The sequence below is a fragment of the Hemitrygon akajei genome, chromosome 5 (assembly GCF_048418815.1).
Source record: "Hemitrygon akajei chromosome 5, sHemAka1.3, whole genome shotgun sequence".
Taxonomy (NCBI): Eukaryota; Metazoa; Chordata; class Chondrichthyes; order Myliobatiformes; family Dasyatidae; genus Hemitrygon; species Hemitrygon akajei.
Window position 1 is genome coordinate 46810962 of NC_133128.1, and position 23726 is coordinate 46834687.

At 41.1% G+C, this 23726-nt stretch overlaps 1 protein-coding gene across 1 annotated transcript in view; it reads right to left on the reverse strand.

Moving 5' to 3' along the window:
• The window catches only part of LOC140727736 (immunoglobulin superfamily member 3-like), a 61721-nt gene that overhangs the window by 16158 nt on the left and 21837 nt on the right, over positions 1 to 23726 (reverse strand). Inside the window, exons 2-8 of the mRNA XM_073045440.1 lie at positions 16736 to 17113; positions 10491 to 10898; positions 7682 to 8062; positions 5722 to 6126; positions 3954 to 4355; positions 2782 to 3192; positions 1699 to 2112 (exon numbers count right to left, since the gene is read on the reverse strand). Of these exons, the coding sequence (XP_072901541.1) occupies positions 1699 to 2112; positions 2782 to 3192; positions 3954 to 4355; positions 5722 to 6126; positions 7682 to 8062; positions 10491 to 10898; positions 16736 to 17113 (2799 nt within the window). The remainder of the gene's footprint in view (positions 1 to 1698; positions 2113 to 2781; positions 3193 to 3953; positions 4356 to 5721; positions 6127 to 7681; positions 8063 to 10490; positions 10899 to 16735; positions 17114 to 23726) is intronic.

Consider the following 23726-nt stretch of genomic DNA (forward strand, 5'->3'; position numbering starts at 1 on the left):
TGTCCTTCTCTTAGGCTGGCTGCCAACCGAGGCTCAGGAGCCCAGCCAGTTATACTGCTGGACACTCTGTCACGCCATGACATAGTTAAGAACAGGGACGCCATGTGAAGGCGTTGCTATGGGCACAGTAGTGTAGGAGGGGCTATACACGAGTAACCTCCTGCATGTCAAGCTAAACAGTGGTCCTGTCGCAATGACTACACCTGGAAAGCAGAGGCTACGGAAGATGCTTCACCTTCCTTAAGTGAGCAGGAGCAGGACATCCAGCCCAGGACTCACCTGTCAGTGCTAATGTCACAGCACAGAATTAGATTCTACCTCAATGGATTCACTGAAAATGTAGAAGAGAAGGCTGCCACCATCGTTGCATGTTATCTAGATCTCCACTAGCTTCTGAAATGGTTCCAACATTGAAACTAAAAGAGTAGTGCATGTGGAATTAGGGGGATGTGAAGCAAATAGATAAAGGGTAAAGGGTAGAGGAAGACAAGACAGTGAGTGTTTTGACTTTGGAGTTATCAATATAATTGTTAAGTTCAGTGATGACACAATGCTATTGAGCTAGGTCTCAGTGAGGGGAATGCAACAGGATATAAACCATCTTGTAAAGTAGGCATATAATTGGCACAAGTGAATTTCTACACATAGTCATAGAAAAGTACAGAGCAGAAACAGTCCCTTTGGCCCATCTAGTCCATGCCGACCCATTTAATCTGCCTAGTCGCATCGACCAGTACCTAGACCATAGCCCTCCGTTGCTCTGCCACCCATATATGATTCATTTTCATTTCCTCCTGAAGGGAGATGACTGATTATTTGTGGAACTGAACAGGAAGGACTAGGAGATTTTGCAATACAAATGCTCAAATCATAATCTCTGTCAAAAAGTGAACTAAGCTTATGTATTTATTTACTTCTGCGGAGACATAAATAGAGAAGTTATGCTAAACACATATTGAAACTTAGATTACATTTGGCGCTCTATATACAAGTCCAACTGGAAAATAAATCCCCAACATTGACCAGCTGTGTCAAATGGCCCACTTCTGTGCTTTTGAATGCTAAAGGGAACATCTGTTTTTCAAATATATATAAGGATTTTGAATCTAAGAAACTAAAATTATTCTAAGAAAGATTTTGCTCATCCAAAGCATACCTTAATTTATTCCATGTTCAGCTAAAATTCGAAAGCTTTTGAAAGATGAGATTAAATAAGAGAGTTGGAGAGGAAAAACTATGGTGTTTGATGATCCTGTTGCAATGGCGAGGACAATGAAAAGAAAGGAAGAAATGCATCTGCAAAGCTCTCAGCGGCTTTATAATTTGCCAAAGTACTTCATGGACAATTAAATACTTCTATAGAACTTAATTGTATTTACAGAAAGAACTAAAGTTCTTTTAACTCGGATGTCAAATGTAGATGAAGATAGATCCAAAGCAAACATTTGCAAACGCTGGAAATCCAAACTGAAATACAAAATGTTGGAAACATTAGGTAGTCAGACATCATCTGTGGAAAGAGAAAGTTATTTTTTCCCAAGTCAAAGATCCTTCATTATAACTAGGAAAGTGTGAAAACAATTGAGATGGAACTCTTTTAGATGTGGTGAGATATCTCCACAAGCAGACCCAAAAAAAGGGGGAGAATAATGAAGAAGGAAAAACTATTGGATCTGTTAAAATAGTTGCACTTGTTACCTGATGTTAGGATGTGAAGGGTTGTTTTTCCAGACTGATCACTTCCTTGAGAAACCCATTGATTCTGGGGACTCAGGATCCATTCTTCCACTTCGCAAAAGTAAACACCACTGTCATTGGCTGCTGTATTCCATATGATCAGCTTGTAGTTATTGTTGGAAACCTTTGCACTTTGGAATTTTAACCTCTGAAAATCTGTCTGCAAGCTGTCGTGGTACTGAAGGATGTTATTGCGATCAGCTTGCAGGAGCTTCTTCAGTGAGGGCTTTAAATCATTCTCGTTTTGGAAATACCACGTAACTGAAAACTGTGAATGTGCCTGTGTCTGATTGACAATACGGCATCCCAGTTCAAAAACAACACCCTCAGTGATCGACACATTTTCGTTTTCATCAAAAACCTGTAGATTTGCATCTGCAGAACCAACAAAAGACAAAAAAAGCAGTGAAGCTTGACTTGCAGAAATAGAAACTACACTGCATGTTGGGGTTAAATTTAAGGAGAATATAAACAGACTAAGTTAAAGCACAATTATCTTCAGAATTCAACTACAAGAACAGCTTCGAAAATACTTACATAGAAGATAGAATAGTACAGCACAGGAACAGACCCTTCAGCCACGATGTCTGTGCCAAATATGATGCCAAATTAAACTAACCCCATCTGCCTACACATAGTTCATACCATTCCATTCCCTGCACATTCATATGCCCCTTAAACATTGCCATGGCATCTACTGACAACGCTTCAATTGGCAACTCATCCAATTAGGAAAATGATTAACTTCTACATAAAAAGGAAATTTCTGATCACTTGGGTTTATCTTAGAAAGCCAGTTTAAAAGAACACTGCTATGATTTCCCGGGCTTTAAGTCAGAAAACTAGTACTTTCCGGACCAGTCCAGCATTAACCATGAGGAAGACTAAAGATAAAGGATCATTCCTCTTGAATCTGGGTTATATTTTTCTCCTCTGAGGTCAGGAGTACAATTTTCTCCTAGTTAGAGGGACAGAAACCATGCGTAGTCTTAAAATCAGGGGCATTAGTTTAAGCTAAGAGAAATTTTCTAAAAACTTGCTTACCTGGTGTATGAACTTGAACATACATTAATGCAGATGCAGCCTCCCCCACTTGATACCAAATATAGTTAGGATCCAAAAGCCATTCTGTAACATTGCAATAGTAATTCCCTTGATTGGTTACATCAGTTTTCTCTATAATTAGTTGGTAAAGATCATTTGAAGGCTTTTCAATCCGGAATTTCATCCTCTTTTCATCATTGGTATGCAACTCGCCATAGTACTGAATGATATTATTGCGATTAATGTTCAGAAGAGCTTCCTCCTTTTCTCCCTGTGACTTACTGAAGAACCAGGTAACGGAGAACTCAGAATCATTCTGCGTTCGAGCAAAAATTCTACAATCGAGTTCAGTGATGTCACTAATCCTCTTTTGTATGGTTGCAAATTCCTTCTCAAGTTGCAAGAGGCTTACTACAAAAATAGAAAATACTGTATCAATATAAATCTCTTTATATTTCTTTGCACCATTTTAGCTCATGGCAAATCACAATAAAATAAATTCATATTGTTCTAGTTGCATAGCAGAGAAGAGCAACAATAAGTTTTCAACTTATCAGGGTATAAACCTAGGGCAAAGTCTAATCACGATTGGCAATAACAGAGGAGACGGGAAGCTAGTTATTCTGTTTTGCTGATGATTCAATGATAAGGACCATTCTAATCATTGCAGTTGAAATCATTAGATTATAAAGAAAGAACCAAATATGAAAAAACCTGGCAAACTGGACCTTAATGCAGATCACAGAGAGTTTTGGCATCTATTGTACTGATCTGGAATTATCAATCCTGTTCACACCATGCAACTCCGCCATGGATGGTCCCAAGCCCGACTGCCAAAGGAGGAGGGTTGGCCATGGGAAGAACAATCCCACCCCAGAGCTACATAAACCCCAGAGCTACATAAACGTCAACAGAAGCTCTAGCGACATCATCCCTGGAAAAGGAAGGATCGTTGAAGATGGGCTACCACTGAGCACCACTTGAAAGACTGGCCCAGAACAGAGCACTCTGCTGAGCGGCTGTCCGCAACCTGTGCACCAGTAGGGGTGATGGGGGCTCACACTGTGCAGTATCATTATACAGTATAATCTTCAAATTCTATTTCTGTTACTTGCAATAAATAGTAAGCTAGACTATGAACATGTAAAGACTGAAAACAACCATTATCTTACCTGGGGGTTTAACCTTCACTTGCAGGATGTTTGACGTTGCACTGGCTTTCATGACCCATTGATCTGCATGGGTCCTTTGCCATAATTCTGCAGTGCATAAAAACTTCCCAGCTTCCAGCTTGCTGGCTCTAGAGACACGCAGCCGGACAGAATTGGATTCTGTTTTCGTTACTATCATTTTCCCTTTGAAATTCACTCCCTCCTCTCCCCACATAATCGCAGTGTCACGGTTGAAAGTAACAAGGTGGTAGCTGTCATTCGAATGAGTAGGTTGGAATTTCCAGGATATGGTGGTTGGCAGGTGACTGAGGAATAAAGGCCGAATTATACACTGAAGTTCAAATGTACCGTTATATACTGCAGTTGGTGTGCGGGTCACGGCAGTAACTTTAAAGTTGCTACCTGTAAACATTAAAAAAGATAAATTAATGGAGATGTTGAAAACAATAGACAGACAATAGACAGTAGGTGCAGGAGTAGGCCATTCGGCCCTTCTAGCTAGCACCGTCATTCACTGTGATCATGGCTGATCATACACAATCAGTACCCCGTTCCTGCCCTCTCCCGATATCCCTTGACCCCGCTATCTATAAGAGCTCTATCTAACTCTCTCTTGAATGCGTCCAGAGACTTGGCCTCCACTGCCTTCTGGGGCAGAGCATTCCACATATCCACCACTCTCTGGGTGAAAAAGTTTTTCCGCATCTCTGTTCTAAATGGCCTACCCCTTATTCTTAAACTGTGGCCTCTAGTTCTGGACTCACCCATCAGCGGAAACATGCTTCCTCCCTACAGTGTGTCCAATCCCTTAATAATCTTATATGTTTCAATCAGATCCCTTCTCATCCTTCTAAATTCCAGTGTATACAAGCCCAGTCGCTCCAATCTTTCAACATATGACAGTCCCGCCATTCCGGGAATTAACCTTGTGAACCTATGCTGCACTCCCTCAATAGCAAGAATGTCCTTCCTCAAATTTGGAGACCAAAACTGCACACAATACTCCAGGTGGGGTCTCACCAGGGCCCTGTACAGCTGCAGAAGGACCTCTTTACACCTATACTCAATTCCTCTTGTTATAAAAGCCAGCATTAGTGAAAACACTTAGTGAATCCTGAACTGAATTGGTCCAGAATAAAGCAGGTGTTTCCAAAGTGGACAATAACTGTTTAAGATACCATGACATTGGTTTCCTTGGTTCAGAACTTGCTGAAGCAGCAAGCCACTGTACCTGGCCAGTGAGGAGAGGTCCCACTACCTCTGCCAGGAAAACATGACAATGACCCTGGTGCTCAGCCAATGCTGGGAACTCAACAAATGCCATGACTGAAGCTTTGAGAACAAGCCCTTCCAAAAAAAACACTGAAGAGATTTTGACTGTGGCAACAATCTGCCTAGCGTATTCAGTGGGTTGTGCACCAGTGGGGGGAGAGAGCTTGCAGGGAACTAATTGTTTAATCCAATGAATTCTGCGATTTCACCCCAACAAACTTTCACTTCCTTAACTGAGAAATTACCTGTTAAAATGCACATAAAGCCTAATAAGGATTTTTTCTGTGTCAAAAATCATTCATTTTCTACCAATAATCAATTATTTAATCTGATTCCCCAAAGCTAGAGAAATTCTTATTTTTCAATGTACCATGGTCTGCCTCAGCCACCTACAAGACTTATCCAATTAAAAAAAACATTCTAGGCCCAGCTGAAAGCCCAGCAATTCATTTTGTTATAATCAACTATCATAGATACGTGATATGGAATAGCTTACCCAGAGATTTAATAGTCACTGCCTTAACACTGCTTTCGTACTCTCCAATTAAACGCCAGTTTTGGTCAGACTTTATTTCCCACTCTGTAACTTTGCAAGAATACGGTCCTTCATCCGAAGTGCGTGCATTATAAATTCCCAAAGTGAAAACATCCGATTCCACTCTTGCCATCCTGATATCACCATGAATGAGGCGCTCACGATAGGGCTCAGCTGCAACTTGAACACCATTCCTGTTCATTTCGATTATGTCACTCTTTACGTTCTGTTTGTTTTTGAACTGCCAAACAATAGAGAGCTGCCCATGGCCTGCTGCTTCTGAATGAATATTGCAGGTAAACTGAAGAAAGCCACCTTCCAAAATATCAATGGCATTACTGGTGATCGTCACATTAAGATTGGCTTCTGTGAAATAACAGAAGACGCTGTTAATGTTTGCAGTACTTCAGACAATGATAGAGTAAAACAAATTCCAAGATTTTATTGAAAATGATAACATAAAGATCAAAATATTACTTACTTTACTACTGATACATCTTCCAACATCCTACTTATAATAAAACATATACATTTCTGTCTCTCTTACTGTTACTCAGATATTGAATAACAGTTCAATAAATAGGTGAAGGAGGAATAAGAACAACAGTAAAGAAGGCATCAGGTATCTCTCCCATTGTTGAATTATGAACATTTCACTGTCTACCAGAGAACGCAAGATGTTGTTATACTGTACATTACAACTTTGTAGAAATTCTAAAGATTACCAAAAGTGTAACTTTATTTCCACAGTCTGCATTAACGCCTGGTAGCACTGAGTAGATGTTGGTCTCTCCCTGTTGGACCCCTTTACATTTGCATAATAATTGTCACAACCCCTGTTGTGACAAGCCGCTGGTTTATTAAAGGAGAGCAGCAGCAATTTATCTTTAGTAGTTTGTACTTCTCAAAGTGAGAGAAAGTAAAAATTATTTTATACATGTCCACCAATCTCTCATGGTCCCAGAAAGCAATCAAGAAAGCCCATCAACTGCCTCTGTTTTCTGAGGAGGCTGAAGAGAGCTGGACTGTGCACATCAATAATCATGGCCTTCTACAGGTGTACAGTAGAGAGCATCCTAGCATGCTGCATCACAGTATGGCATGGAAACCGTTCTGCAGCGGACAGGAAGGCTCTAATCGAGTAATCAAAACTGTCCAATGCACCACCGTCACCAGCCTACCCACCAAAGGACATATATGCAGAAGGGTGCCAGAAAAGGGCTGGTAATGTCATGAAGGATTCCATGCACCCTGCTTAAGGACTGTTTGTCCCACTCCCATCAGGGAGAAGGCTATGTAGCATCCACGCTAAGACCACCAGACAGAAAAACAATTACTTTCCCATGCAGCAAGGCTGATCAGCACCTCCACCCACTAACCCAGCCCACCGCACTCCCACCACCACTATTTCATCATTTCCTGTCAGAGTCCCCTCATGTGCAGACACTGCTGTACCCATGTCTCTTCATGGACATACAATTAATCTATATATAAGCTATTAATTTATATTAATTATGTTTTTGTTACTGTTTTCTTTCTCTTATTGTGTTTTTTGTGCTGCATCAAATCCAGAGTAACAATCATTTCATTCTCCTTTACATTTGTGTCATGGTACGTACATTAAGAAAACTTCAAATGCTATCAAACACTCCCAAATGAGCTTTGAGTGAATTAAGTCTAATTTTAAGGCTTTTTTCAGTAGACCCTTATCTCTAACCTTGTCAAATCATCAGCTGTGATAACCCAAGGACATTGAGCAATTTTTCATTTTGCCTCATTGGGCGAGATAGATGCATAACCCATTGCTCCTATATGGTCATTGACTGGAGATCTTATTAGGATCAAAATGTGTTTTTTCCTATACTGTATCCTAATTACTACAAAAATAAAAAAAAGAGATGTTAATTTTCATGCTTCGTACCTGGCCGTTGAACAGTGATTTCAATCTCTTCGGACTTGTTGGAAGAGAACGCTCCTGTTGCAGCTGCCTCGCTCTCCTCCACCAGGCAGTGATATTTCCCACCGTCATCCACTTGAACCTGATAAAGTTTCAGAACGTATTCCCCTTTAGTTTTCTTTCTGACAGCCACCATTCCAGAATTTTCTCTCGTTCCATATTCTCCATGAAAAGTCAGAACTGCATTTGGTCCAATACGAACTATCTCATTATTGTTCAAGAACCAGGTCACTGAGAAGAAACGCTGTGCAATATTCTGAGCTTCAACTGTACAGGCTATCTCCAGTGAGCCTCCTACATTAATATTGACATTGGCAGCTTTAATCTGAGCAATAAACTCTTTACCTGCAAGGAAATTAAACGAATGCGGGTTAGTATATTGAATGTGGCCAAAAGTAAACTGAGTAAATTTGCCATAACTTTAGTTTGATGGAAGACCAACATTTCACTGCCAAATCTGAGTATGGTGAAAATGGGTCCAAATGTAACCAACGCAAATATTCAGAGTCATGGCTTATAGTGTTCCATGGACCAGAAAGAACAGGACTATTTGTAGCCCACGATGTGCAAAAGGGTCAGAAACAGGCCCTTTTGGCCCATTATCTCCATGCCAGCTATCAAGCACTGACAATAATAATCCCATTTACCTGCACTCCTTGAAGCATTCTGGTTTGGTTTTAGAAGAAGGAATAATGGAGACTATTGAGGTATATAAAACTTTACTGGGTCCCCAGGGACTCTTCTTAGCTCAAACAGATGCCTCTTTATAAATAAGTTCTGTGCATTTCAGTCACTTGAAGTCCACAGATAAATTCAAATTAATCCATTACTCATCATTGTTTGACTAGAAATAGTGAGGTAATATAAGCAGCACATTTTAATCATAGAGGGGGAGAACAGAACTTGGAGACAGATTTAGGGATCAAGAAGGCAAGGAAGGAATGGATGCAAATTTTAAACATTACAATTTTCTGTCATCTCTCCCATCAGAATTTAAAGACCATCAGCAGCTCAATATTGGCAGCTATCCAATCTGAGTTAACAAGTGCGTATATAAAGCTTACTTTTGAAAGGCATAGCCTGGAGCTTAAACGTTATAGTACTTTAAAAATTCAGCATACTCCTTCTGGTTAAACTAGAAAGTACCATTGAAGATGAAACTGATCACAGCAGCAGCTGAAGTCTGCTGAGGTTTAATAGCAGTGAATCACACTCCATTAATATAATACTTGTGTTTCATCAAAGGTCATTGTTTCTAACATCAACAGAAAATCTACATCCAAGACCACTTCCTCTATAATTAACCTGTCTGATGTATTGTTGTTCCTTATGATCTTCAGCCACTCCCATTATTAGTCAGAGTCACTGCAAGCTGGTCGCTGGTTGCTATCCAAAGGAGCAATTCAGCCACAAACAGGGAACAATAGGAAACGTTTAGAATGTAGCTGAATAAATAAATATAAAAATATAGTTAATGATGTCAACACAGTCTTCAAGGTAACTGCTCATGGCTGCTTTTACTGGTCTCCAGAATGACATCCAATAGAACTAACATATCTACATTCTTATTTATGACCTGCTTTGTTGTAATTTAGCAAAAGATCAAAGGGGAAAGCTTTGATTGAACTGATAAGTGTGGCTGCCTGTCCAGGTGACCAATTCACATTTTCAAATAACAAATTTCTGATTTATGTTATCTGAAAAAAGAACATTTGTTGGAAAAAGCTGATGGAGATTTGGTGTAAGAACTGCAGGACAGGTTCAGTATAAATAATCAGGTACTAATGAGGTTAGTAAAACTATGCACCAAGACTCTCTTCTGTAAATCCTCAAAGATATCCAAGGATTGGTGAAGCATCATATCATACTGAATATGATCCAAGGGTCTGATCTGAAAAACAGACACTCTATGAGTGCGTTTCTTGAGTTGCTAACCACTTCATAATGGACTACCATTATGAATCAGTATGCAAGGCTGTACATAGTTGATCCCTGATGCCTTTAGCTCTGTTCAAATATCATAGTCGAACAGCCAGAGGGTTTCCCTTTTATTTCCAGAATCCAGCTTTGTGGGTAGGTAGGAAACAATAAAGTAAGGTCAGTTTCCTCTTGGGTAGCTACAAATTCAATAGGAATCGCTTTTGAGATGAACATCCTCTCCAAAAATAAACATAAAAGGGAGAAACATCAAGTGGAGGGTCTTGGAAGAAATAGAACAAATAAGAAGGAATGAGAGAAATTAGGAGATAGTAGTTGGGGGGAGGCGGGTTCAGGGGTGATAGTGTAGGGGGGGAGATCCAATTCTTGGTGCAGGAAGGTTAGGAAGCTCAAACAGGATTTATAAATGTTGTACCAACCCCAGATGCAATTTAAGCTGGTGTAGCTTAAATCTGGGCCTTAAATCCTGCAGCCAAACCTGACCTCTTGCCCTGTAGTGAGTGCGGTCCCCATTAGAGGGATCAGCAGTGCTGGTATCTCACCAGAATCTACTAATAACCCTATTGCTAGATTTATAAGAAACATAATTGCTTTCCTTATATGGCCTGAGCTTGAACTGCTCACAGATTTTCATCCTGGTGTCAAAATTTTCTTCCAGTGATGAATTTTGAAGTTAATAACTGAAAATGAACTGAGACTTGGTAGTCATAAAGTCTTTCACAGTATGATTTTACCATGCTGAGATCATATTGGAACATCATCATGTACTGCAAAGAGCTTAACCACACATCTATCACTTCACAAAACTGTTGTTGTAAAAGGAAATTATCCTTACCCATGCTTTTAACATTCACTGTGGTACTTTTGGTTTGTATTTCAGTCAGTTCCTGCCAGGACTTGTCTGGGTCTTGGATCCACTCTGTAGTGTGGCAGTAAAACTGCCCCTGCTCAGACTTCTGTAGCTTGTGGATAGTGAGCCTGTACGAAGTGGCCCCGACCTTGTCCAGTTGTACATCTCCCAGTGCCCATCTTTGCTTATATAATTCTCCAGCACTTAGAATTAAATCTCTTGTCAGAGAGATAACTCTGATATTCTGACCATCTTTTTGTAGGTACCATGTGACGGACACATGTGTGTGGACCGTTGTTTCTTTAGATACTTCACAGACCAGTTCCAGAGGATCACCTTCTACTTTATTTATGACTTGAGGTACCAATGTTGCACTGAGCGTGTCTGGAATAACTATAAAAATTCACATTTTAGCATGGTTTACAGACTCCACACAGAGAAGACAAAGTTCACATACAATAATTCAACAGTTCCACAATCTTCTCTCTCTCTCACTTAGAGGCATTGATAAACCAGCCAGTTTTTCCATTTTGTAACATTCTAAATTGAGACATGAATCCTACCCTTGGAATTCTGAGGATTCGGAATGTGTGCAAGTGGGGAGATGATGGGAAAGTGTGTGTGGCAAAAGTTTAACTATGGTTGAATAGTATACCAATGCTGTTGAGCTAACTTTTCCACTAATGCCATTCAGGAAGAAAAACCAGCTCACATGAATTTTCTTGACCTGAAGCTTTCCTCAGCAGGTCCACTGAACTACTAATAAATGTTTCAGGAAACCTATGGCAACATTCTCAGGTTTCTGATAATGCTTTTAACTGCAAACAATTTCTTACAATTCCCATTAAATTCAGGCACACAACATTTGGTGGGGCCATTTCAGACAACTTCCACTCCAACCTGGGAACAAGGAAACTAAGAGACCTCAGCAACAAAGAAATTGCTGGAGGAACTAAGCAAGTCAAGCGTCTTCTGGATGTCTGTGGGTGGGGAGGGAGAATAGATAGCTGATGTTGTAAGTCAAGGCTCTGCATCTGGACTGAAAGAGGGGAGATAGTCAGTATGAAGAGGTGGAGCAAGAGCTGGCAAGTGATAGGTGGAATCAGATGAGGAAGGGTGATAGGTAGATGGAGAAGGAAAGAGTGGAAATAATGCCTGAGGCTGGGAAGAGTTAACCAGAGGCAGGAAAGGGCTTCAGATGACGGAATCTAGTGAGAAAGGAAGGTGCAGCAGGGAGTCAAACTAGGTAGGTGTGGTGTTCATATAGGAATAGTGAGGGGAAGGGGACCCTGTGGGAGGAGTGTGTGAGTGACAGGTAGATAGAGTTGGTGATAGAAAGGAAAGTAACAGGGTGATTTGGAGACTGGGTGTAAGAAGAACTGGATAGATCTGGAGAAGAGAGATAATGAATGTGGCGGTGGGGTGGGGGGGGTGGGGGGGAGGAATACCAGAATTTGGCAACTTCAACGTTCACGCCATTTGGATGTAGACTACCAGACAGAATATGCATGAGGGTTAGGGCGGTGGGCGAGCAGCGGTCAGTAAGTCTCCTAACCAGTTAGAAAATAGAAGTGAAGGATGAAGATTGCAGAATATCTACCAACAATTTTATAGATCAGGATTTCCCAACCTTTTTTTAATTCCATAGACCCCTAGTATTAACCGAGGGGGTTCATGGACCCCAGGCTGGAAACCCCTGATACAGAAAATATAGCAGTTCTAAAATAGGGACTGATGCCAAAGAACTGGTGAATTGCAAGCACTATTACTCTGTCCTTAAACAAAAAGAATCAATGCATTAGAAGCTGACCAGCCTAACATTAGTGGTGAATAAATCTCAAGATGTTGGAAGCAATTGGGTTAAAAACAAAATCCAGAATGGATTCTTAACAGAAGATTGCACTTGACTTCAAATTTTTGGACAAAAGTGTGGTACGGATAGTGTGGCTAACCTTGTGTAAATGGAGTTTCTAAAAGCATTTATTAAAGTCTCACAAATAAGATTTAAAGGGAAGTAGTTACATGGATATAAAATTGAGTAAGCTGTAAAAAAAAACGGAAGTAGAAGTCAAATGCTGCTTTTCAGAATGGAGGGTCATCGGTCATTGCTCTCCCAGCATTCATAGTTGGAACCATTGTTTCATTGGTATGTATAATCACCTGGCCTTGGGTATAACTAATGTAAATAAAAACTAGAATTTTGCAGTTATACTCCATATCAATAACACAAAATATTTGATCAAGGATGAGGGTAAGGGCAAACTGGTGAAATAGGCAGGGACATAGCAAATAAAATTCAAGGGGGAGAATTATGAATTGAATCTCTTGAGAGAATAAATGAGGAGTGTTACAGTTTAAAAAGGAATGTTTGGAGAGGACACCAGTGAATGTTCGTGCATTGATTTTTGCGGGGTGCTAGGAATGGCATATGAGATCCTGACCCAGGAGATGGATTAATAAGATTGTTGCTGGGAATATGGAATATGGACCTTGGATGTGGGAAGTAAGTAAACACCTATCATAAAAGATCCCCATCACCCAGCACATGCTCCCTTCTCATTGTTGCTGTCAAGAAAGAGGAAGTACAGAAACCCGAAGGCACACTCTCAGTGTTTCAGGAACAGCTTCTTCCCCTCTGCCATCAGATTTCTGAATGAACAATGAACCCATGTACACTACCTCACTCTATTTTTCCCTCCCTTTTTGAAATAACTTATTTAATTTTTAAATATATTTCTTATTTGAACTTAGTTTTTATTATTATGTATTACACTGTACTGCTGCTGCAAAACAACAAATTTCACGACACATACCAGTGATGTTAATCCTGATTTTGATTCTGTCCTTGAAAATTCCAGATACTTGGCTTCTTGATTCCCTGAGGAAGGTCCATGGAGCAGTATGTCTCAACCAATCTCTGGACTTGGAACTATATCACTAGTCCATCATCATTTCAGGGTCTAATTTCCTCCCTAACAGGACTGTAGGAGCACTTTCAGCAGGAGAAATGAAATGGTTCAGGATCAAAATTTTCTTATGGGCAATTGGGATTGGTAGTAAATTGCTAACTTGTCAACAACACCCAGAATCCAGAAAAAAGAAAATAAAAATGATGAACTGCCTCTTCATGAAGTGCATTTTGGTGCTGAAACATTACAGAAGTGTCATCGATGATTGACATTATTGATGTGGCCCCAAGTCAGCATGAAACATTTAGTCAGTACATGGAGGACCACACTCAGTATTTCAAAATGTAGAGCATGCCCAACCCTAACACTGATCATTTTTCAGACTTACAAATTAAAATGGGATGGTGCTTGTAGATCACAAGCAAGAGAAAATCTGCAGATGCTGGAAATCCAAGCACAGACACAAAATGCTGGAGCAACTCAATAGGCCAGGCAGCACGTATGGAAAAGAGTAAACGGTTGTCGCTTCGGGCCGAGACCCTTCATCAGGACTGGAGAAAAAAAGATGAGGAGACAGAGTTAGAAGGTGGGGGGGGGAGGAGAGGAAGAAATACAAGGTAATAGGCAATAGGTGAAACTGGGAGAGGGGACGGCTGAAGTAAAGAGCTGGGAAGTCAAATGGTGAAAGAGCTAAAAGGCTGGAGAAAAGGGAATCTGATAGAAGAGGACTGAAGGCCACGGAAGAAAGGGAAGGGGGAGGAGCACCAGAGGGAGGTGATGGACAGGTGATGGTAAGGAGATAGGAATAGGAATGGAGACTAGGGAATGATAAAGGGGGGGGGGGCATTACTGGAAGTTCCAGAAATCAATGTTCACGCCATCAGGTTGGAGGCTACACAGACGGATTATAACATGTTGCTCCTCAAACCTGAGTGTGGCCTGATCACGACAGTAGAGGAGGCCATGGACTGACATGTCAGAATGGGAATAAGAAATGGAATTAAAATGGGCGGCCACTGGGAGATCTTGCTTTTTCTGGTGGACACAGCGTACTGCTTGGCGAAGCGGTCTCCCAGTCTACGTCAGGGATCACTGATATACAGGAGGCCACACTGGGAGAACTGGATACAGTGGATGACCCCAACAGACTCACAGGTGAAGTGTTGCCTCACCTGGAAGGACTGCTTGGGACGCTGAATGGTAGCAAGCGAGGTCATGTATGGACAGGTGTAGCACTTGTTCCACTTGCAAGGATAAGTGCCAGGAGGGAGATCAGTGGGGAGGGACGAGTGGACGAGGGAGTCACATAGGGAGTGATCACTGTGGAAAGCAGAAGGGAGGGGAGTGGTGAAGGAAAGATGCCATTGTAGTGGGATCTCATTAGAGATGGCAGATGTTATGGAGGATTATGTGCTGGATGCCAAGGTGGTGGGGTGGTAGGTGAGGACAAGAGGAACCCAATCCCTGGTGGAGTGGTGGGACGATGGGGTGAGGGTAGATGTGTGTGAAGTGGAAGAGATGCAGTTGAGGGCAGCATTGATGCTGGATGAAGGGAAGCCCCTGTCTTTGAAGAAGGAGGACATCTCCTTCATCCTGGAATGGAAAGCCTCATCCAGAGAGCAGATGCGGCAGAGATGGAGGAATTGAAAGAATGGGTGGCATTTTTACAAGTACCAGGGTGGGAAGAGGTATAGTCCACGTAGCTGTGACAGTCAGTGGGATTATAAAAGATATCAGTAGATAAGCTATTTCCAGAGACAAACAGAGGGAAATTGAGAGAGGGGAGAGATGTCAGAAATGGAGCAGGTAAATTTGGGGGCAGGGTGGAAGTTGGAGGCAAAATTGTTGAAGTCAATGAGCTCTGCATGGGTGCAGGAAGCAGCACCAATGCAGTCATTGATGTAGCGTAGGAAAAGGTGCAGAGCGATACCAGTGTAGGCTTGGAACATAGACTGCTCCATGAAGCTGACAAAAAGGCAGGCATGGCTGCGACCCCTGCAGGTACCCACGGCTACACCTTTTGTTTGAAGGAGGTGGGAGGAGCCGAAGGAGAAATTATTGGGAGTTCTACCAGACAGAAGAGAGTGGTGGTCAAGGGCAACTCTTTGGGTCTGGTGTCCAGAAAGAAACAGAAAACTTTTTGAGGCCTTCCTGAAGAGGGAATGGAGGTGTATAGGGACTGGGCATTCATAGTGAAAATAAAATGATCGGGGCCAAAGAACTTGAAATCATTAAAAAGATCAAGAGCATGTGAAATGTCACGGTCGTAGGTAGGAAAGGACAGAATCAGGGGGGATAAAACAGAGTCAAGGTCCGCAGATCTAAGTTTGGTGGGCAGGAACAAGCAGGCAGGTTTGTGGATCTTGAGTAGGAGGTTGAAACGGGAGATGCGGGGTGAGGTCTGTGGCAGTGGATGGGAGATCACCAGAGTAGTGAGGTCAGTGATGGTGTGGAACACAATGGCCTGGTGCTCCTTAGTGGGGTCCTGTTCAAGGGGTAATAAGAGTAGGTGTCTGACAGTTGTCACCTGGCCTCAACAGAATAGGGGTCAGTCAGTTTGCCGGACCACGACAGCACCCCCCTTATCTGCAGGCTTGATGGTGAGGTGCAGGTAGATGTTGCCTCATGCAATGGTCTTTCTAGTCTACTATCCCTGGGGCTTAATCCTACTGTGGCCTTTACCATCACTCCCTGGGACAAGGAGAGCTGCATTCAACAACAAAGGATAATCCCATTCTTATTTTGCTTGAGATGTCTACTTATTTGATTTAGTGATCAGTGAATGTACTTGTTTTTTCTACATTTCCTCAGAACTCATCAATAAATCATACTTCCTTATTAGCAACTGACCTGCATTTTACATGATGTATTGCTTCTTGCTTAATGGGATTTAAAACATTTAATAGAATTACCCAGCGTTGCACTTTAACATGCTGACAGTTTTTGTAATAATAAATTGTGCCTCGTTATGAAGCTCTGATTTAAAAGTTCTGATTTACAGATTATAAGCACATTCGCAGATGCTGCCTGGCCTACTGAATGTTCTTCAGCATTTTCCCATTTAATTTCATTATGAAATATTGGATTTTATGCTTTTTTAATTCTGTACATGAGAACACTTCATGGAGTGTATTGCAGTTAGTGCTTAAAACGATGTTTATAACCCCGTATTATTTGCATTAAAATAGGATTTGTTATGATGTGCTAAAATTTGGATTTATTTTATTTCAGTTATACATTGATGCATATTTAATTGGATGCAACTGTCTTGCTGAATGGGATGGTTATTTATAGTACAGCTGGAGAAAAAGTAGAACTCACCTGTCAAATTCATTAATGCACTATAGGTTCCCCAGTAAATATTGTCGGTGTTGGGAGTGTAACACATGTACTCTCCTTCATCAGTTTTCTGCAGATTTGTTATATGTAACTGTGCAGAGTCAATTCCAATTTTCTCTACGTAGATCTCCTTAGCCACCACTCTGTCTTTATAAACGGCATAAGGGAAGTCGGGATCCTGAGTGCTGATAATCTGGATTTCAAATTTAGGTTTATTTGGAAGGGTGATAGACCACTCAAAGTTCTGCTCTTGAGACTGCTGCATTCCGCTCACATTGCACTGAATCGTTATGTGATGTCCTTCAGCTCGAATTAGGGGTCCTTCCTGTAATTTCACCAGCCTTTGAGCAGTGCACAGATCTGTACCAAGAAATAAATGAGAGGTAACTCAGCTCATTTCTTCTCAAAGCTTTGACAAAATCTTTCAAAAACAAGTAGAATTTTATTCTAATAAGCCAGAGAATGAATTACCCAATACAGTTTGATAAAATTATTACTTTGAATAAATTCTGAAACAATTAAATGAACTCAGGTTCAAACAATCAGGAATAACCTCTCTGACCCCCAGCCCCTCACATGCGTATTACCTCCCCCCCACCCCCCCCCCCGACCAACCAGCTCTTGCTCCAGCCCTTCCTGCCACCGGCTTTCTACTTCCAGTCCTGATGAAGGGTCTCAACCCAAAATGTCAACAGCCCATTTCCCCCCACAGGTGTTGCCTGATACACCAAGCTCTTTCACCTGCAAGAGAGAATCTGCAGATGCTGGAAATCTAAGCAACACACACAAAATGCTGGAGGAACTCAGCAGGCCAGGCAGCATCTATGGAAAAAAGCACAGTCGACGTCTCGGCCCATGGATGCTGCTTGGCCTGTTGAGTTCCTCAGCATTTTGTGTGTGTTGTTTGGATTTCCTCCACCTTCCCTGTTTTGATCCAGATTTCTAGCATCTGTAGACTCTTGTATGTGCACAATTGATTTTATAGCTGAACACTAAATATGCACCTGTGCAGTGGTATTGTTGAGCATCCAACAAAGATTAACTTAAACTGGAGTGAAAAGTTCTTATTTTATAACAGCTATTTTTAAGCAAGCATTAATATATGGTGACAAATAATTTTGCTATTTGAGTGGACTTGAGAAATTGAGTTTGTTCAAGACTTTGGAGAAATATGGGAGAAGTCTTACATGATGAAAATACAGAGAAATTGAAGGGGTGGTAAACAAGGATACAGGTAAAAGAACCACTGACTACATGAAGAAAAATATCTTGCGTTACAAGTGATCAGGTTTTACAATCAACTGCACAAGGTAGTGAATAATGATTCAACAGTACTTGTTGAAAGGGAATTCGATAAGTACATTATAGATTAAGAATTATGGTGATATAAGAATGATAAGGGGAAAAAAAAGTATTTGGGATTCTCTTCAAAAGTCCTGCTCAGATTGATGAAGTGAACAGACCTCTTTTGTGCTGCATTTAATGCACTTGTATGATTTCATCATACGCTGTAATAACAATATCTTTCAATTTGTGTATTGGAAAATTGACCAATGGCTGTTAAAAATTGGCCTCAGCCTGAAACATCAGCTATTTACTCTTTTCTTTAGATGCCACTGGCCTGCTGAGTTCCTCCAGCATTTTGTGAAATGTTTTAACTGACGTGCAAAAAAATCACAGAAGGGAATTTTGTCAACCAGTTGTTGGAAACTGCAGACATGATACGGAGCATATCTTGTGGTTTGTGACTAAACAGGCCAGCTGGCTGATTCAGGGCTTACTAAGGACCCTTACTGAGTAGATCAGGGTGAGACAGCTCATTGGCCTATTGTGTGTAAGATGTGCTGAAACTGGAATTTCCTGCCACAAGAGCAGGCTGACTGACACATTAATTAAGCTTAGGAGAGGAAGTAGCCGTCAAGAAGCTAACACGCATTGACTGAAGTGACAGAAAAATCTTAAATGCTTATATTGCTGAGGTCAAAAATTTACAAAGAAGAAAATGATGGAAAGTTATATCACAACATTCAGGGATAGACTGTAATTAAAACTTGGCAATAACCAGTATCATTTAAAGTACGGTAGCAAAACGTCAAATGTACTTTTATTCATATATAGCCCTGATGTTTCCTTCCTTGAAACAGATTTTCTGGATAAACATCATGCACACAGAAGCATCATGTATAGGTAAATGATAGCATTTACCGGTACTAAGTGAAAGTCAAGTTGAATTATTTAGAATTAATTGACATTGATGGGTCTGGGGTTAAACATTGTACTTTCCTCAATGGTCTACTGATCTCAGGCGGAGGCGAGGTTGCTGAAGTCTTGCAGCTGAGGTTTAGCATCTGATCTGCCTTTTGAGTGGTACACTTAGAAACCACTTCCCATTCCAGCAACTGTCAGCTTATTGAATAACTGCACTAACTACCGTACATCTAACAGAAATTGAAGCAAAGTTCTGTCTGTCATTAACGCAAGAGATTCTGCAGATGCTGGAAATCCAGAACAACAGATGCAAAATGTTGGAAGAACTCAATAGGTCAGGTATCATCAATGGAAAGGAATAAACAGTTGACGTTTTTGGCTGAGACCCTTTCTTCAGGACTGGAAAGTGAGGTGTCAAAGCCAAAATAAAAAGGTTGGGGGGAGTGGGGAGGAATACCAGCTAAGTGGTGATGGGTGGTCAGGTGGATGGGGGAGTGGAATGAAATGAGAAGCTGGGAGGTGATAGGTGGAAAGGGTAAAGGGCTGAAGAAGAAATCTAATAGGAGACGAGAGTGGGAGAAAGGGACAGAGAAGAGGCACCAGCAGGAGGTGATAAGCAGATGAGAATTAGAAAAGAGGTAAGGGGGAGCCAGAGTGGGGAATGGGAGGGTTGGGGGAAAACTATTAGAAGTTAGCAAAAACAAGGAAATCTGCAGATGCTAGAAATTCAAGCAACACACACACAAAATGCTGGTGGAACGCAGCAGGCCAGACAGCATCTATAGGGAGAAGCACTGTCGACGTTTCGGGTCTCGGCCCGAAATGTCGACTATGCTTCTCCCTATGGATACTGCCTGGCCTGCTGCGTTCCACCAGCATTTTGTGTGTGTTGCCAGAAGTTAGCAAAAGCAATGTTCATGCCATCAGATTGGAGGCTATCCAGATGGAATATAAGGTGTTGCTCTTCCATCTTGAGATTGGCCTCGTTGTGGTAGTACAGGATGCCATGAGCTGGCATGTTGCAATGGAAAAGGGGATCGGAATTAAAATGTTTGGCCACTGGGAAATCCTCCTTGTTGTGGATGGAGCAAAGGTGCTCAACAAAGTTGTCCCCCAATTTATGTTGTGTCTGATATAGAGGAGGCCACATTGGGAGGCTGAATTCTGTCGATCATTGCTGACATTCAATTGCTGTTCATCAAGAGATAATTATATAGAATTAAGTAATTTAATAAGCATATAAAATTTTGAAACTAAAATGTGTATATTAAAACAAATCTAGCTGACATAAAATCAACAAAATTAATTAAATAAAGAATGAAAAAAAATCTACATACATTTTATCAAGCACATAAATGGTGTCAGAGTTAACATACCAGCCAAGTCTAACATGAAGATACAGACCCCTGCCTCAGCTAGAATGACAGCTCCACCACTGGCCTCAGCACCACGGCCCATGGCAGTGGAAGGTCAGATGTGCCTCCATCTAACCTTGGGCACATTCTGGTTGATGCCCTGCAATTGCACAGGTTGACTCTCAAGCACTGACTCTCAAAGAGGACCTCACCACCCCTTCTCCTCCGAACTGTCAATAAAAGCTAAATATCTTTGGTCCTTTTGTACAAAGGGAGAATGGTACAACTAAAAGCACCCAGTAATACAACTCCATGCTTAAAAGAAAGAACCCAAGCCAATCCCAAGATTTTCAAAACTAATCTGGCAATGTGAATAACACAGAAATTTTTCAGGAGTATGTTAGGCTATCAATTTTAACTGAATTGCTGCGTGTCAAATGCATTTGATGAAGACTGAGGAGAATAATTTATATAAACTCCTTTGATATTTAATAAATGAACAGCGTTAGAAATCCAGTCAATTAGATTGGCGCTAGCATCCCACTGGTACCCTAAGTTATTATGAGCCTCATCATTATGAGCTCATTGAGCTGGTTGCTCACCTTTTTCTGAGTTCACTTCTGGGATGTTTGATTGATAAGGTTCATTTGCTACAGGGGGATGTTCATTCCTCTGAGCTCCCTCTTCTGCTCTCTGGTAAATTTACTTTATACATTGTGGATTAGCGATCTTAAATAATACCTTTATAAGAAACGGGAACATGTGTCGACCATATGTTCCTTTAGCCTGCTTTGCCAATTAATATTACCATAGCTGTTACGATCTTGATTTCAGCAATACCTTCCTGCCAGTTCCTAATAATCCTTGGCTCCCCTGTGTTGAAAGATCTGCCAGTCTCAGTCTTGAAATATATTTCAGCAACTCTGCTACCTCAGCTCTCAAGGAAGGGTTTCCAAAGACTTACAAGCCTTGGAGAAAAATAAATTCTTCCTTATCTGTCTTAAGTGGTGACTCTTCATTCTGAAATGGAGCTCCCAATACACCAATGATAGGAGCATCCAATCAGTATCTGTCGCATCAGCACCTTTCAGAATCTTGTACTTTTCATTATTAGCTCTCATTCTTTTAAACTGATGAGTACACACCCATGCTGCTCAACCTTTCTGTGTATGACAACTCTTTCTCTGTACAGCCTTTAAATTCTGTTTAACCAGAGAGACCAGAACAAAAGGTCAGATGTGGTCTTGTCAATCTGCTGTTCAGTGGCAGTAGGATTTCCCTAGGTTTATACTCCATTCCACTTGTAACAAAAGCCAATGTGACCCTTTCCGTCCTAATTGTGGTAACCTGCTAACTTTCTGTGCAAGGTCAGCTAAACCCAATGTGCAGCTGCAGTGAACAATGCTCCTCAATACTTTCTACCAACGTGGATAACCTTCAAATTCCCCACTATTATACCTCATTTACTAAATTTGTCCCTCCCACTTAAACTGCCTATATCCCTTTGTGTACCCTTCTGTGCTCTCTTCACAACTTCTTTCCCACCTTGATTTCAAAGAGTTGTATATTAAGATGACACAGGAGGCAGGAGGGAGGGAGAATTTTAAATTTTAATGACAACGAACTATGACTCCATACCAAAGCATATGTACCTGATACACTTGTTCGCCAATCTCACTCACCACAGTCTGCTCCTCATCCATGACCTTTCACCCCAATGTTCCACTTGCTGCCTTCCTGGTTAATGCAATTCTTTCTGAATAAACAATAACATCAAGCACCACCTGGAACCTGAAGGACTCTACCACCCAAATGACAGAATCCTTCTCAGGTACTAGTTCAACAAGTAGAGGGATTTTATCCACGCTGATATATTATATTTTTCCCATCAATCTTTGAAGGATCAAGTTGTCTTCACTGACATTTGTGCAGCTCCTTCCCAATTAGAATAATCTCCTATTCTAAATATTCAGGCTGACTGATTGACCATCAAACATCTAAAACATCCTTTTGATAACCTAATGGCATAGTCTTGAGCATAATTTCAATGTCTGCAGATCTCCTCAACAGTGAGTTGGATATCAAAATATTTCATGGAAACATAGGAGAAATTATAGATTAATTTTAACACAGAAGTACAGTAGGTGGCATGATCAATTTTGATAGGAAAAATAAGGAGAAGCAATATACACTGTGTCACTTTATTAGGTACACCTGTACACCTGCTCATTAATGCAAATATCTAATTAGCCAATCATGTGGCAACAACTCAATGCAAAAGCATTCAGACATGGTCAAGAGATTCAGTTGTTGCTCAAACCAAACATCAAAATGGGGATGAAATGTGATCTAGAGACTTTTACTGTAAAATGAATGTTCGCACCAGACAGGGAGGTTTGGAGTATCTCAGAAAACACTGATCTCCTGAGATTTTCACACATAACATTCTCTAGAGTTTACAGACAATGGTGTGAAAATTCTAAAAACAGCAGCAGTTCTGTGGGTGAAAATGACCTGTTAATGAGAGAGGCCAGAGGAGAATGGCCAGACTGGTTCAAGCTGACAGGAGGTTGACAGTAATTCTGATAACTCCAACAGTGGTGTGCAGAAGACCATCTCTGAATTGACAACACATTGAGCCTCCAGGTGCAGCAGAAGACCATAAACATACACTCAATGGCCACTTTATTAGCTACAGGAGGCACAAGATAAAGTGGCCACTGTGTGTAGATCAAACTGTACAATTTCAAATGGGGCACAGGAACAGAGACTTCTGGAATGTTACACAAAACTGTGAAGATGGTAGGACAAAAGGAGGAGGTAAATGGAAAGACATAAAAATCATTTGCTCTTTAAATATTTGTTTTCTATATGCTATCTTGACCATGATTGTTCTTGGCAAATTTTTCTACAGAACTGGCTTGCCATTTCCTTCTTCTGGGCAGTATCTTTACAAGATGGGCAATGTCAACCATTATCAATACTCTTTAGCAACAGTGTGCCTGGCATCAGGGGTCACATAACCACGACATGATATGACCAGCTGCTCATGCAAACATCCTCTCCTGCTCCCATAGCTTCCCTTCATCCTGAACGAGGGGCTAAGCAGGCGCTACACCTTGTCCAAAGGTAAACTGCAGGCTGGTGAAGGGAAGGAGCACCTTACACCTCCTTTGGTAAAGATGTATCCCCACCCAGCCACCCATTAAATATTGGTACAGAATATAAAATCAAGGAAGTTATGTTAAGCATTTATAAAAATATTTGGCTGGTCCCCCACTAAGACTTTGAATATCTAATGCAGGATGGCTGGCAAGTCTTGGAAAATGCTTACAGCAGTTTCGGCATTCGTAACAGACCAGAGACAGTTATAGGAAAATTTAATTTTGATGTTCAAAGCTTTCATAGGC